Source organism: Scatophagus argus, chromosome 19, assembly GCF_020382885.2.
Source record: "Scatophagus argus isolate fScaArg1 chromosome 19, fScaArg1.pri, whole genome shotgun sequence".
Lineage (NCBI taxonomy): Eukaryota > Metazoa > Chordata > Actinopteri > Scatophagidae > Scatophagus > Scatophagus argus.
Genome location: NC_058511.1, coordinates 1553727 through 1567880, shown reverse-complemented (window position 1 = coordinate 1567880; position 14154 = coordinate 1553727). Strand labels below are relative to the sequence as shown.

General features: G+C 43.2%; 1 protein-coding gene across 1 annotated transcript in view; it reads right to left on the bottom strand.

Moving 5' to 3' along the window:
- xrn2 (5'-3' exoribonuclease 2) overlaps nucleotides 1–14154 on the bottom strand; it is a 29843-nt gene that overhangs the window by 14841 nt on the left and 848 nt on the right. Inside the window, exons 2-23 of the mRNA XM_046373209.1 lie at nucleotides 13930–14057; nucleotides 13327–13438; nucleotides 13103–13214; nucleotides 12294–12352; nucleotides 11671–11760; nucleotides 11445–11517; nucleotides 11244–11294; nucleotides 10969–11126; nucleotides 10561–10635; nucleotides 10300–10433; nucleotides 9711–9768; nucleotides 9466–9573; nucleotides 9271–9315; nucleotides 8567–8710; nucleotides 8365–8409; nucleotides 7016–7110; nucleotides 5361–5496; nucleotides 1710–1817; nucleotides 1406–1495; nucleotides 1244–1316; nucleotides 730–813; nucleotides 391–488 (exon numbers count right to left, since the gene is read on the bottom strand). Coding sequence (XP_046229165.1) covers nucleotides 391–488; nucleotides 730–813; nucleotides 1244–1316; nucleotides 1406–1495; nucleotides 1710–1817; nucleotides 5361–5496; nucleotides 7016–7110; nucleotides 8365–8409; nucleotides 8567–8710; nucleotides 9271–9315; nucleotides 9466–9573; nucleotides 9711–9768; nucleotides 10300–10433; nucleotides 10561–10635; nucleotides 10969–11126; nucleotides 11244–11294; nucleotides 11445–11517; nucleotides 11671–11760; nucleotides 12294–12352; nucleotides 13103–13214; nucleotides 13327–13438; nucleotides 13930–14057 — 2076 coding nt within the window. The remainder of the gene's footprint in view (nucleotides 1–390; nucleotides 489–729; nucleotides 814–1243; nucleotides 1317–1405; nucleotides 1496–1709; nucleotides 1818–5360; nucleotides 5497–7015; nucleotides 7111–8364; nucleotides 8410–8566; nucleotides 8711–9270; nucleotides 9316–9465; nucleotides 9574–9710; nucleotides 9769–10299; nucleotides 10434–10560; nucleotides 10636–10968; nucleotides 11127–11243; nucleotides 11295–11444; nucleotides 11518–11670; nucleotides 11761–12293; nucleotides 12353–13102; nucleotides 13215–13326; nucleotides 13439–13929; nucleotides 14058–14154) is intronic.

The following is a 14154-nucleotide window of genomic DNA, read 5'->3' as shown; positions in this document are numbered from 1 at the left end:
TTAAGACGAATTCATCCAGAGAATAAAAAAGTGGAAACAACAACTGTTCTGTTTTATAAACAAACAAATCAACGAGACGAAGTCCAACTGAGACGACACCTGCACAGCCGCATCATCGCATCTGCAGGATGACGCAGCAAGTGAGGCAGTTTTTACTGAGGTTTGACCCGCAGATGAGGACTGACTGTGTGCACAGGGGAGAGTGTCAGCTGTTCGAGGCTTCACATCACAGTAAAGACTAAGCAGCAGCCAAACGGCCATTTTTTTCTGCTTCATGTCCTAAAGCGCACTGGCTGTCTGAGCTTTAAAGAGTTCAAAAACGAACAAAAATTCCCATCAGTTTGATCTGAACTGGAGCTAACGTGACTGGAGTCTTTTGGGTCGTGTTACCTCGTGAGATTCTGCACGGTAAAGTTCGTGGATGAAGTCGAAGAGCGGGTGAGACTTCCCGAGAAACAACAAGTCGCTTCCCAGGCTGTTTCTTTTCACTGCAACAGAGAAGAGACAGCAGCTGTGGTCAGGGACGGCAAAGCAGTGAATACTGAGAGAGAGACAGGAGCTCTGACTCTACTGGACTGCATGGGAGAAGAAAAGAGAACTGAGCAGATGATGAAGGGGAAGACGAGAGGAAAGACTGAAGGAGAAAGGAAGGAGAAAAGGGAACGAATGAAACTAATGCTTGGATGATAATCACATCCATTAGCAGACAGAAAGGTTTCATGTGATCACCTTCCTCAGGTGTGAGGTCTGGGTAGACGTCAGCCAGCGCCGCCCTCAGCCGACGTTCATCCACAAAAGGCAACAGGGCCACACCTTCAAAAAAAATAAATAAATAAAATTTGTGTGTCTTATTGTGTCCCTTGTACAATCTCGATAGGACACCATAATGACAGTCTCCTGTCACAGCCCAATAAGCTGGTTCAGTTATCAGCAAGTGCATGAGTCTGTGCACAAATCCCTGTCTGCCCACCAGCATGTCGTCAACCTGAACGCAACTTAACACCTTTTCTTGTTTTTACTGCACACATCCACTACATGACATCCAACAGCACATACTGAAAACAATAGATATATTTTTAATGCGCTGTATTAGATTGATACTTGGTATCAGCCCATAAGCAAAGTTCAGGTATCAGAGTTGGTGTTGCAAAGGAACAAAATGGCACTGGAACTCGATAATGACATAAAACTGCTGGCACAATACTGTTTACATGCTGGACTCTCGATCGGGAAAGCGACTCACCCTGCCAGGCGTATTTCTTCCCATTGAGATCGATGGCAAAGTCGTCTGGGTAGAAGTCGATGATGGAAGAATCCTGTGAAAGAAGCGTTTGAAATAAGACAAAGAGACTTCTGAAACAGTCGCGTCTCTCTACCGTCATCTCATTCTGGACTCCACACTTACCGGACTGATCATCAGGCTTCGCCATGTCTCGGGCAGGAAGTTGCCGCTGGCAGCAGGAAACACTCCCATCAGCTGCTCCAGCGGCTTAAACTGAACCCAACAAGCACAAACGAGGATGAGGATGATTTATGACCAGGGTGGGGACAGGACGGTCAAGTCACCAACATTTACTGACTAATACTCAACAGCCAGCTTATATTGTGACCTGATACTGTCCTAAACTCTCTTCAATACAATTCGAAATTAAAATCTAAGAAAGAGACAACAGAGGAGAAAGAGGAAGATGTTTTCAGTCCAGCCTCACCGGTTTGGTCTCCTTCTCGAACTCCGTGAACATCTCTTTGATGTCTTTGAAGTCGGAGGCGAACGGGGCGTAGTGGAACGGGAAATACCATTTCCAGGAGGCGCAGCCCTGCAACGTGGAGACAATCACTGACTTTAACATGGCCTGTCACCACATGTGACGTGTGATTGGCCCACTGCCACAACAGCTACACACCATACAGTCTGCAGAGACGAGCTGCATTTGACAGAGATGGCAGTTCAGAGGCATCAAATGAAGTACTCTACTGGTTGCAGTAACACTTTAAGGGTACTGCTTTCATAATACTCATCCCTAACCAATACTCAACATTTTTCACTTTTAACTCAAGCTGGTGTGGTGATCTGGTGACCAACATGTTAACAGGCCAGAATGAGAGAATACAACACTGAAAGAGGACAAGAAAATGGAAAGAAGAAAAGCTTTTCTTTGCCCTTTTACTGCAGATCAAAGCTTAAGAACCAATCTGATCAGACTGGCTGAGCTGACATTTAAAAACCTTCAAAGCCTGAATCGTGGATACGTGAAACAGGCTGAAATTCCTGCTCCAGCTGCAAAATTAAATTTCCGTGTGTTACTGCCACACATTCAGACTTCGATGCTAATGGCGAGCCGGGGCCGATTTCTGTTGCTTTCTGTGGCAAAAACCTGTTTGAGTCCTTGGAAAGACAATCAGTACTGTGAAGCCCGGAGTGTCTGGAGGACAAAATATTCCCCAACACCTGCTGAGAGGCGCTTGCATCTCAAAAATAATTCCCTTCCTCAGCTCAGTGCTTCTGAAATGTTTGCAGGAGCAAAGAAGAGGAGCAACATCTAATCCTGCAGGTCCAGCTTTCGGGCCACTTATCCTTCCTGAACAAACACAGAAGAACGACCTTCACTTCCCACAATCCACCTCTGAGAAAACCCTCCGATAAACCCACCAATCGTCACATCTCAGCCCGTCTCACCGCTCTATTATTAAAGATGGTCATTCAAATGATAATATGGGACTTTAACATAATAAAAGGCAGAAGAGGCGCCAATCTCCACATTCAAATAATCGCACAAATCATTTATGTTAATACGACTGAATGTTTTGCCTGGAGGAGAAATTCATTTGTGACTGCAGCCGGCAAGGTCAAAGACCACAAACCAGGACGGCAAGAAACACATTTACTGTTTCATAACGGCTGACACAGAGCTGCCAGCTCACATTATCGCTCATCTTTCAGTCAGTTTGTTCAGGCTTTAAAACCCTTCTGTTGCACAATTCAGGACTGAAACAAGTATTTTTATTGTCAACTAACTGTCAGATATTCCTCTGATTAATCAGTTAGTCCCTAAAGTGGGAAGTCACAAGTTAGTTGTGACTGACAGAAAATTCCCTGTGTTTGGTTACAAATAAATTTTCTGTCTCAGTCACCGATCGTTACAGCACTTTTTTACGATCAATGATTCAAATCAAACTGTAGCAGAACATGAGGCACTTCGTCTCATATGATGTGATGCTGTTAATGATTTCCATCACTTCATTTATTCCTAAATATTTGGAAGACAAAAAAAATAGCGTATATAAATGATACAATTATTTTTGGGTTTGTGCCAAAGATTTGGAACCCTTGAGGATAAGTTAAAAGACAGTAAATTGAAATCAAGTGGCCTCAACAAACCAAACTTCCAAAACTAATTCAAAAGAAATTTTTAATTAATCCCACATTACTCTGCTACTGCTTCGAGTGCAATTGAATTTAAATAAGTATACCTGACATGATGCACTGATAAAAATAAATCTTGTTGAGGAGTTTCTAATATTTCTAATTTGTATATTTCTACTTCAAAATCAATGAGGGCAGCCAAAATATGTTAAACCACACAAAGTGATCGACAACATCTAAAACAAAAAGGTTTAATTTCAGGGCTGCTTTATTTGGCAGCATTTGTTTTAACTGTGAACTGAGCGAGTGTAAAACATTTTACTGCTCCAACAGGGAACCACAGGCGTCGTTTAAACACACAGACATAAAGACCGAGCTGATGTTCAATACTCCATCATTTCACTAAACACTGTGACCATTCACAAAATCCCATTCTTTCATCCAGTCCCATTAGAAAGGAAACTTTTGGAAATTGGGGTCAAATTGTTGAAAATAAACAAACTGATAACAAACAGGGTCAATAAGATTTTTGGAAAAAAAAAACGAACAAAAAAAAAAAAAAAACAGATTTATGAGTCGCCCCAACAGACGGTCAGTGTGGGAAAAAAGTCTCCTGGGAGACGCAGACAAACTCACAGGATGTGAAAACCCACACCAGACAGAGCGGGAATCTTGTCTTTTGTGTTTTGGATAAATTCAGCTCTGCCTTCCCTGATCATTTGGCGAAGTGTGCGTGATCACAACTCGGGCGGCGGCGGCACACAGCACCGTGAATGTGTGGCAGCAGAGCGCAGACACGTCCCCGTCCGCCGAGGGCCCGCTAATGAATTCATCCAGAACAGCCCCCCGAGACGGGCTGTGGATTGGCGAGTGTGCGGAGTCAACACAGAGCGTGCATACTCACGGCTCCCAATCAGGTCGGACAAATCCCCCCGGCTCAGCCCGAGCCGCCACGGCTCTTCTGAAGAGGGCCCGCAGCTGATTATTTCATTTCAAGATAAAGATCAATATTTTACAACAATAAAATGATTTAGTGCATAATCACACTACAAACAATAAGAGCAGACATCAGCGACTGCTGTGTGGAGGTTTGTTTGTTCAGACACTCGACAGCGAGGAGCTCGACTTTCCACAGCAAAGCCGTCGCGCTGTTTAAAACACGGGCTGCATGCGAGGTGTCGTTTCTTGGGACAGAATCAGTGACGTGTGATCGCAAATCAAAACTGAATTTGGCAACACAACAACAACAAAAAAACTTTACAGAAGAATCAGACTAAAACCAAAGAGCTACAGCATGATCTCTGAATGGCAGAAAACGTGTTGATGTCTAGACCCACTGGCGCTGCACGCTGACCGTGCGCTGGTGCAAGAAGTGAAGCCGTGCCTCATAAAGCCGTTCTGAAAGCTCATTAGGACCCGTCTTGGTGGTATTCGAATCTGCAAGTCAACTCTGAAAGTTTCCAACTGGAAATAAAATCCCACCTCTTTCCTTTCAGGCCTCCCTCCAAAGTCATGAGCACACGCTGCCCGACAACAATGACTGCACTCAGGCAGGCAGGCAGGCAGGTACGCTGTCCAATCATTTCAGGCCAATTGATTGGACGACTCATTACAGTCTCCAACAGTCACAGGCATCTGATTATTTTTCTTTTTTGCCAGAAAGTTTGATTTATCAATCGCTTTTGGGCTGTTGAAGAAATTTTCAAATATAACAGAAATGTTTCTAAAATAAGTTACCAGCCAGTTACCAGTTTACAGAAGACTAAACACAGCTGGTTTTTCTTACAGATGTGTGAAAGGTGAGGGTTCGCCAAAATCATCTGTACTCAGGACCAGCAGAGTCAGCATCTGCCCACTGCAACAAGTCAAACCCTCACCGGTCAGGCCGCATTCAGCCGGACACACACACCACGCATAACACGTGAAAACTCCGTCTGCGTTACTAGGTCACCGTCTGACTGCGTGGAATGAAGCCACAGAGTGATTTCAGTGTTACCTGGTAATAGTAGCGCAACACCCAGCAGAGGCCCTCCACGTACGACCGAACCACCTTCCGCCTGAAATCCTCGTCCGTCACGTCCACGTCAAACTTGGTCTTGTAGTACCTCTGCTTCCAGCCCTCCTCCCACAACCTGCAGACATGATTAGACTTTACTGCTCCAACCTGGCAATGGAATTAGTTTTCCCTCACAAAGACACACAGTCCTGAAATGAGAGTCGCCTACGACAGCCCGCCGGAGGAAAGTTTAACCTGATTTCCACCTTCTCACCTACACTGACGCTATCCACAGTGCGGATGACATCAAGGCTTCAAATAAAGATTATTCTCATTAACCTGCTGATTATTCTGATTCTAATCAATTCATCATTTGGGCTGTAAAATGTCAAAAAAGAAAACATTTTCTGTCATTTTACATGACAAACTACTTAAAAAATTAATCTATTATCTAACTAGTTGATCATTTTTACGACGATGCCGGATGCTGTAACACTGCAGACACTCGTCTTCATTAACAGTTTCTGACCTTGAAATGTGAATTTATTCTCCTGTCGAACGTGAGTGTAAGCGATCAGATGTTTGCAGTGTAAACGTACCTAAACGAAACATTTGCTTATTAAAATCACTACTTTTGAGGACGATGCTCTGTTCGTCTATAAGCTGAAAAAACTGCATTAACTTCCTCACTGCTGCTGGAATAGTTTAATGGCTTTGACTTCTTGGTAGATTCGGGGCCGCGATGCCGCTCTACACACATAATCAAGGCCGTCCGGCATCTGTGCGGTGGCTCCTGAGAGCGGCCCGCCGGGAGCGTCGACTCCTGAGAGGAAAGCCTCCATGAATACCAATTTAGCCCGACGGATTTAGCAGCTTTGACGAGTGCGTCACAGAGGAATTTACTGGAATATTCCTGCTTTCCATATTAATCTCATGCAGAAGGAGGTGGCTGTTGAGCAGAAGGGTGTGTGTGTGTGTGTGTGTGTGTGTGTGTGTGTGTGCTGGGGAGGTGGCAGAGAGTTAAACAGCTTTATGCTGCAGCACTGTGGCATTAATGAGTCCATCTCTCCCACAGTGTTGCTGCTCTGTGTGCTCTGCCTGTATGACTGCTGGACACTCATGCATCACCAGCACACACTCTGGAAGTGCCAAGAGTTTATTTTTAGTATGGGGATGTTTTTAAAAAAATGTAAAAAGTGGACCAATAATGCACTTCAGCAACCAAACAAGAATTACAAAATATCTGCAGCAATTGTTATGCTACCCATTTCCACCACCAACTACTCAGTGAAAGCTTGAATGTCAATACAACAATTGTTCAGTCTCTGAAAATAACAGATTCACTTCTGTTTTGTCTACATTTTCTCTGAGGAAGCTTTGCACCCATCTGTGCAGAGCAGGCAGCCAATCAGAAGCCTGTTTGCTACTCAAGATCGACATTTTAAACAGTTTCTATATTTGAGTTATACTTGTGTTAAATTACGATTGAGTACTGAAGAACTAATGCAAAGTCTAACATAAAAACATGTTAAACACCACCGTCAGCAGCGACCTGATGGCTACCAACTTCATCACGCCTTCCTCTACATCCACTCTGTTCCTGTTTCTGCTGTTTTCTGTCATTTTGTTGACGTGCTTCCACACGTCGCGTTTACCTGACGTTGTCCTCAGGCTCTGGCTCGCTGTCGCTGTCCTCGGCTTTCCTCTTCAATCCCCTGCTGTCTGTGCCGTCGCTGGGCCCTGCAGACGACTGGGCAGGGCGACAAAAGCCCAGGAGAAAAAAAGAAATAAATGAAAGGAAATTAACAGAAAGTACAGTAGAAAATAAGTAAATAAGTGACAGTTTATACTTAAATGATTTGCCAAAGCGCTGCCAGGCAAATGCACACTGATGACAGATTTACAGATCAATAAAAAGCCCTTATGTTGCAGCAGAAACGTTCACAAAAGAAAGCGAGGGGGTGTAACCTAACGGCCCGGGAGTGATCGACTAACCCTGAATCTAAAAAAGACTGTTAATGTCAATGTGTGTATCCAGGAGAGAGAAGGCAAAAGGTGAGTTTGCAGTCAAAATAAATCAGTTGGGGTCATTTTTGAATGCAACACATCTGAAACCTGCTACAAAAGTCCCTGACCAATAAGCTAATAAAACAAAGATTCCCACATTAATGTCGGATTAAATCAAAACATCACAGCCATCAGAGCGGCAGTTAAAAATGTGTTCTCAGGAGTGGGTCTTGCATTTGAGATGATGATCATGAGCACTGCACTGCTGTTCGGTACGGCTGCTGGCTGTATGTATATGATTTTCTGCATCGCCAATGGGAAGAAAACAAGAATAAAACACCACCTTAGCCACTCAGCCTTCCTTTTTCCTGAAGCCTTTGTGCTCTTTTCATTCATGTGCTAATGTATGGCCGCCTGTTACTGGCCGATACATTTAATGCTGTTCACGGGCAGGAAATTTAACAGCTTAACAGACACGTTTAACAGAAACACGACCATGAACTGAACCAAAAGACGACATCCACATTCAAACAGAAACACAGTGTGAGAAAAAGGTGTTTCAAGATGACTGACGGCAGGAAATGTTCACCAGTCTAGAGATGTTGTCAAGGTCAGTGATCAACTTTTAACTGCGCGAGAATTAAATGCTTTTGACTTTGAACATATTGTATTGATCAAGGACTTTTGGATAACTACTGGCTGATGAACAAATCCATTTTTCAGATCACATATATGCAGCAGAATTGCACTGCGTTCTACAGGCAGCAGCCAAGTGGCACTTAAAGAGTCCAGAGTGAGTCTCCAGCCAACTGTGAGTCCAACCCGTCCAGACGTAAACAAACACTCCAAAGCTAAAACTGTTAAGTGAAAGTGTGCGAGGCAATATAAAATAAATATGCTGTAAAATATACTTTAGACAGCAAATGAAGGCAGAATGTTGCCACAACGAGTGGATCAGAACGGAGAACTGGTCTCATCTTGTAGTAAGTGAACTTACATTGCCACCGTTCCTCATGGTGGCCTTCAGGGACTGCGCAGCATTCTGCAGAAACAAGAAAAAAAAACAAAAAACAAAAAAACAAAAATCACTTCATGGCTGCACTCCAGCCTTCATCACTGCAAATGTCCTGAAGACACATCACTCAAAATATTCACGACACGTGACTGGATTTTCGGAGCAGCACAGGAACTCGTCGTACCTTGTTGTGCTGCTCACTGATCTGCATCCTCATGTCGTAGGCCTGGTGCCGGGCGTTCTGGACGGGTTCGGGTCGGTCTCTTCTGCCCAGAGCCTGAGGGGCAAATTGGCCTGTGGTCAGGTAGGCGGGGCCCCGCTGCTCCATCTGTGATGTCAGAGAGGGGGAAAACAGATCCGTCACCTTGTGAATATTACACTGGCTATGACCTCCTGAACTGCAGCGAGCAGATTGTGTAGCAGCAGATCTACTCAACATGGTGTCATCTAACTTACTCCACCTTAGACGAGCCTGATGAGATAAGAGATGCTCTTTCACCAAGCGCTCATGTTGGCACAATGTGAGCCTGCAGTTGCTCTTGTATTATTGTGGAAACTTGAACCTGCTTGTGAGCTCAAACTGCCATCAACGTGCTGCAGTTTTTCTTCCCAACACTGAAGAAAAACCTTCAGTCCTCTTCATACTGTATTTTATCTGCATTCATATTTCCCTCTGAGTGTATTCCATTTATCACCAAAATACATAAACAATTCTGAACTTTACTGCTTTTTGCTCCTCTGGTGAGATTCTTAATGGTTTGTCTCAGTGCAGCAGTGACAATATGGTTCAATCTGATGTCCTTATGGCGCGATTAAGCAGCCGGTACACAAACACAGCAAACAGCATCACCACCACCACTACCATCATCATCCACCTTCCTTACTCACCTTCATCCTCTTTCGTTTGTCTTTCATTCTTCTCTTAAAATTTTCCTAAAAGAAAGAAAATGTGAAGAATGTGAAACAGAAAGTGGTCTGCTGTGTTTTAACTGCACGTTTTGGTATCTGATCAGATAGATGAAGTCTGAAGGCCTCAGCGCCTTAAAAAGTGAAAATTGTGTTGATTGCTGTGTGAACTCTTACGTCGTCCTCTTTGCGTTTCTTGAAGATGTTGTCCTCGGCCACACCCACCGCCTGCATGATCATCTCAACTCGCTCCAGGTTGACGTAGCCGTTCTCCGTCAGGTAGCCCTACAGAGACACACACACAAGCCCGGTTGTGTTCAGAATCAGAATTCCTTTATTTATCCCTGAAGGGAAATTCTTAAAACTTGCTGCTCTACAGAGAAACAAACTGCGACTGGATGCAAACATGTGGTGACACTCACTCCAGTTTTGTGCACAACGTCTTTGTAGATGTTGACCAGCCGATCTATCGCTCCCTCTCTGTAAGAAACAGCACCAGTGAATAATTAAAGACGAGTTAATGAGTGTGAAAGGACACTGAACTGACACAATGATTAATTTTTGTCAGCAGCAGAGAAGCTGGCTGCTTGATCAGCTCCTCTGGCAGGTAACCAACCAACAAATTGGAGCGCTAATCTTACACAAACAAAATAATAATAACGATAACACAGTTAGTTATAACACAGTTATTAAAAATAATAATAACTATAATAACTACGGGAGTAAAACAGAAGTTTGAGCTTCTCCACCAGATCTCAGGTTAGGCCTCAGGTTAAAGTGAAGTGATGGAAGGATCACTGTGCAAGCAAATAATCAGGCTGTCTTCAACACCTGCGCCATCCACAGCAACACAATACAACTGCCCTGCAATTAACCCTGTTTTTGTGAGACTACAAGAAAGCTGAAGTCTCATCTTAATAAGAGTTAGAGTTGGAATAACACGTGGAACTGCTCCCACATCCTCTAATAGTCCAACCAGCTTTCAGCATAATAAGGTGTCCCGATGCTGACCTGATTTCTAAGGACGGAAGGTGAGGCAGGAAATCGTTTCCAACAAAGAAACACATGAAGACCCAGTCGTCGACGCTCCTCTCAAAGTTGAAGGGGAACGGCAGGCTGGCCATGGTCAGCTCTCTGGTCAGGTACTACAAACAACAGAGTTGATGCAGGTCAGCTGGTGGATTGAGATACAGTCACACAACTCAACAACATTCGCAAACAGTTTGCTACAATAATGGTCTCATAAACCAGACGAAAACAAAGACATCATACCTCCCGCAGCACACAGAGCCTGATAAATATGAACTCCTGTTCAGACACCGGCATCGAGTCCGCAAACTCATCATGCTGGAAGACAAGAAAAAAAACCACCCACCCACACACACACGGCACAGGATACACAGACAGAAAGCTGCTCAAAACACTGAAGTCCATTTTATTTATTATTTTGATGTTATACTTTAGAAGAAGAAAAGTTAAGACGAATGTTAGCAGTGAGATAAAAACATGATGGATGCATTGTGGTGCAGCTACACTCTCAGTTAACGAGAGCAGCTGCTGAGGAAAGTGCGACACCTGGTGGTAAAATTCTATAAAGCGGTTCAATCTGGTGTTTGGCTTAGCATCAAACCGGTTACTTTATAAAACATTTCGACAGAAAACTCCAGACGCAGAGCTCACCTCTCCCTGTTTCTCTCTGGCTGTCCCCTGACAATCTTTGATTTCATGGCCCATCTGTCCGCAGAGCGCACAGGGGCGGGGTTTGTTGGGCTTAAACTCCTCTCTGATGATGGTGAAGTTGGGCTCATGGGTGGCCAGGCCCAGCATGATCAGGTCAGCTGATCAACAGTCACCACAAACAAAGAGAAGGTGTTATTTCACTTCTGGCTGATAACGTCCGTTCATTATTTAACTTGTATTATAGTGCACCACGAAGGGTACATTTACAGGCTTACCATCAGCTCCACACAGGCAGTGGTGTGTGTTGGGATCATGGTTGGGCTGAGCTGTTAAAGAGAATCACAAACGCCAGTAAACAACTTGATTGTTGCTTATCACACAATCCATATTTTTGTAACCTGCAGATAAGGTTTTTGTGCATGTTAAGACACGTGTTTTATTTGTTTGTAAGGTTGTTATTTATGAGGCAGCTGTACCTCTCTGTCTCCTGATGAAGTCCATGATCTTGTGTTCACCCTCACCAGGAACACTGGCATCAGACAGGAAGACCTGGACAACGAAATGAGAAGCTTAAAGGTTAGTGACTGCGAACAACACACAGATGTGCAAAATGTCAGCTACCAAGAGCTGAAAACTAAAAGTACAAAAGGAATTCATTATTTTGGTTGCATTTGAAAGACTGAACAGCAAAGTTACACTCACCGTGACGTTCCTCCATCCTGGATCATTGCTGAGTCTGTCTGCGACGTAGTATCGAAGACACCTTGCCAGGTTGTCCATAAACTCTGTTCCCTAAAGAGATATGAGAAAACCATATACATAAAAATGCCAAAATCAAAGGCCAAATAACGTGGGCAAATTGCTGTGGGCTTGTTGCCTGTTTAGACAACCTCAAACAGGAAGTCAGCCTATTGAGTTTTGACCACTTTTTCAATTCAAGCACTTTCAAGTCTTTTCAGAACCATGGCAAGCATCAGCATTTTCCAATGAATCGAAATGAGTGATTTTACTGTTCCATTGCTGATAAAGTAAATGAATTTAAAAAATGCTCTACTTTGGCTCATTCTGTGTGTAGTAACTAAAGTTATCAAACAAATGGAGTGGAGTAAAAAGACAAAAACACACAGTATTTGCCTCCAAAACACAGAGGAGTACATTTATAAAGGAGCAGAAAATACACCAGCAATTGTACTTATGACTAAAACCTTCTTAGAGTAAACATATTATTATACAATATATTTACATATCAGTCTCTATGATTGCTAATAATCCATATCGGCCCTGACAAAACAACAAAACAAAAAAATGGTACTTTTCCTACTTACTGGAGTGATACAGTTGCTGTCAAACCTCTCTTTAATCTCCTCGGGTGGAAGATAACCTCCTGTAGAGGAAAGCATACAACAAACAAGGTTTCACTTAACATGAAGGGTAAAGAACAGAAAGTTAAATATCAATCAGGAAATAACACAACTGCAAATCACGCACGGCTCGTTTACAGCTAACCGATTAATTCAGTCTGTGAATTTTTGGAGTTGCTGGCCTGGGCTGAGAGCATTGAGACGTCAAGAGTGTGTTCTCTCTCAGACAAGTGAAAACAGCACTTTAGACACAAGAAAACAAACATGCAGCAGTCATATCACTGCAGAAAGAGATTCAAAGCTCCTTTAAAACCTGCAGATTATCCAGTGAGAAAGCAACTCCAGGTATGGTTTTAAAAGCCTTGATTTGCATAAAAGCTCTCATAGAACACAATCATGGCCGGCTTGTTGTTGTCATTTAAGCATCACTACACAAGAGTGTTATACTGCAACTACACAATCAAACAAAATGAAAGATAGAGGGAAGTTCACCCTAAGACAAATAAACAAATAAAAACCTTTTTGCTCATGTTATCTCCATTTCCCAATGACAGTAGACTCAGTCTTAGACTCCTAACTGGAATGAAAGGCCTAACAACAGAGACCATTTTTACTGACTGTTGAGCCGGCAGCCAACTTCAGCTAATGTTGATGCTTTGTGGAGATTTGATTGATTTTTGATTTCCCAAACTGAATAAAAAACTATATTTTTCTCATGGACATATTTAGCTACTACATCCACAAACTTCATGTATTTTAAAAACGTCACACACCTCGCTGAATGATCTCTTCCCTGATGCGATTCTTCTCCTCCACCAACTCCACTCCTTCTTTAGAGGCACGAAACCGCCGAGAGCGCTGCTGGTTCATCTTGGCCCGCGGAGCCTGGTCATTTGTGAAACATGGTGTTATTTCTCAAGTACAGCAGCTGGTTTCAGGCTGAGAATCAAAGCTGTTTGATTCGCTGACAGCTGTTCTGTTACTGAAAATTATTTACCACTCCATCGATGGCCATGTAAAGAACTCTCCTCGGTCGCACAATATTGAACAGGCGGTCAATGTACTCGAAAATGGCGACCATCATCTCATCTTCATTTTTGGGGGCAGGTCTGTGGACAGCAGAGTTCAGCGAGTGAAGTTTGCAGAGGGGCTGTGGACTTGCCTTGGTTTCATTTTTGATCTCTTATTTTAAGCTGTTCTATATGCGAGTATGTACTACAGCAAACTACCCTTCCCACCCTTTTAAGTATTAAACAAACAAGCTCTGTAGAATATGACATCAAGATTTATAAGTGGGAGGCAACCCCAAAGACCAACACTCAAATTTGCAGCTTTTACTGCCTTGTGCTCCTACAGTGAAACATCTGGGTCGAATAAAACAAAAGCACTTGATTTTTGCTCATCAAAATCTGCTCATCACAAATTCTTTTGAAGCAGGCCAATTTGCTCATTTAACCATCTGTCAATTTAAAAAAAATTACAGTCAGCATTTTGTGACCAAACCTTGACAGCAACAGAAACAAAGAAGTGATTTCTAGTGTAAACTGCAAGCAGAAAACAAAGACAAAGTCTTAAATGTCTGAGAGAAAGGGGTTCCTACTTGTCTTCTGGATGTGTACAAGGGTGAATGATGCCGTTCATGTCCAAGTACAAATTGTCGAACTCCACCTCATTGGGGTTTGGTTTGGTTGTGTCAACAGGAATACGGACTCCATTACATTCTTTCCCCTGTGAGAATAAAACACAACATAAAATAATGCAGTATCCCCATGGGGCTGTATCAAAAGTATCAAAGCTATACGGAAAGTATTAAACGTTTAAACTT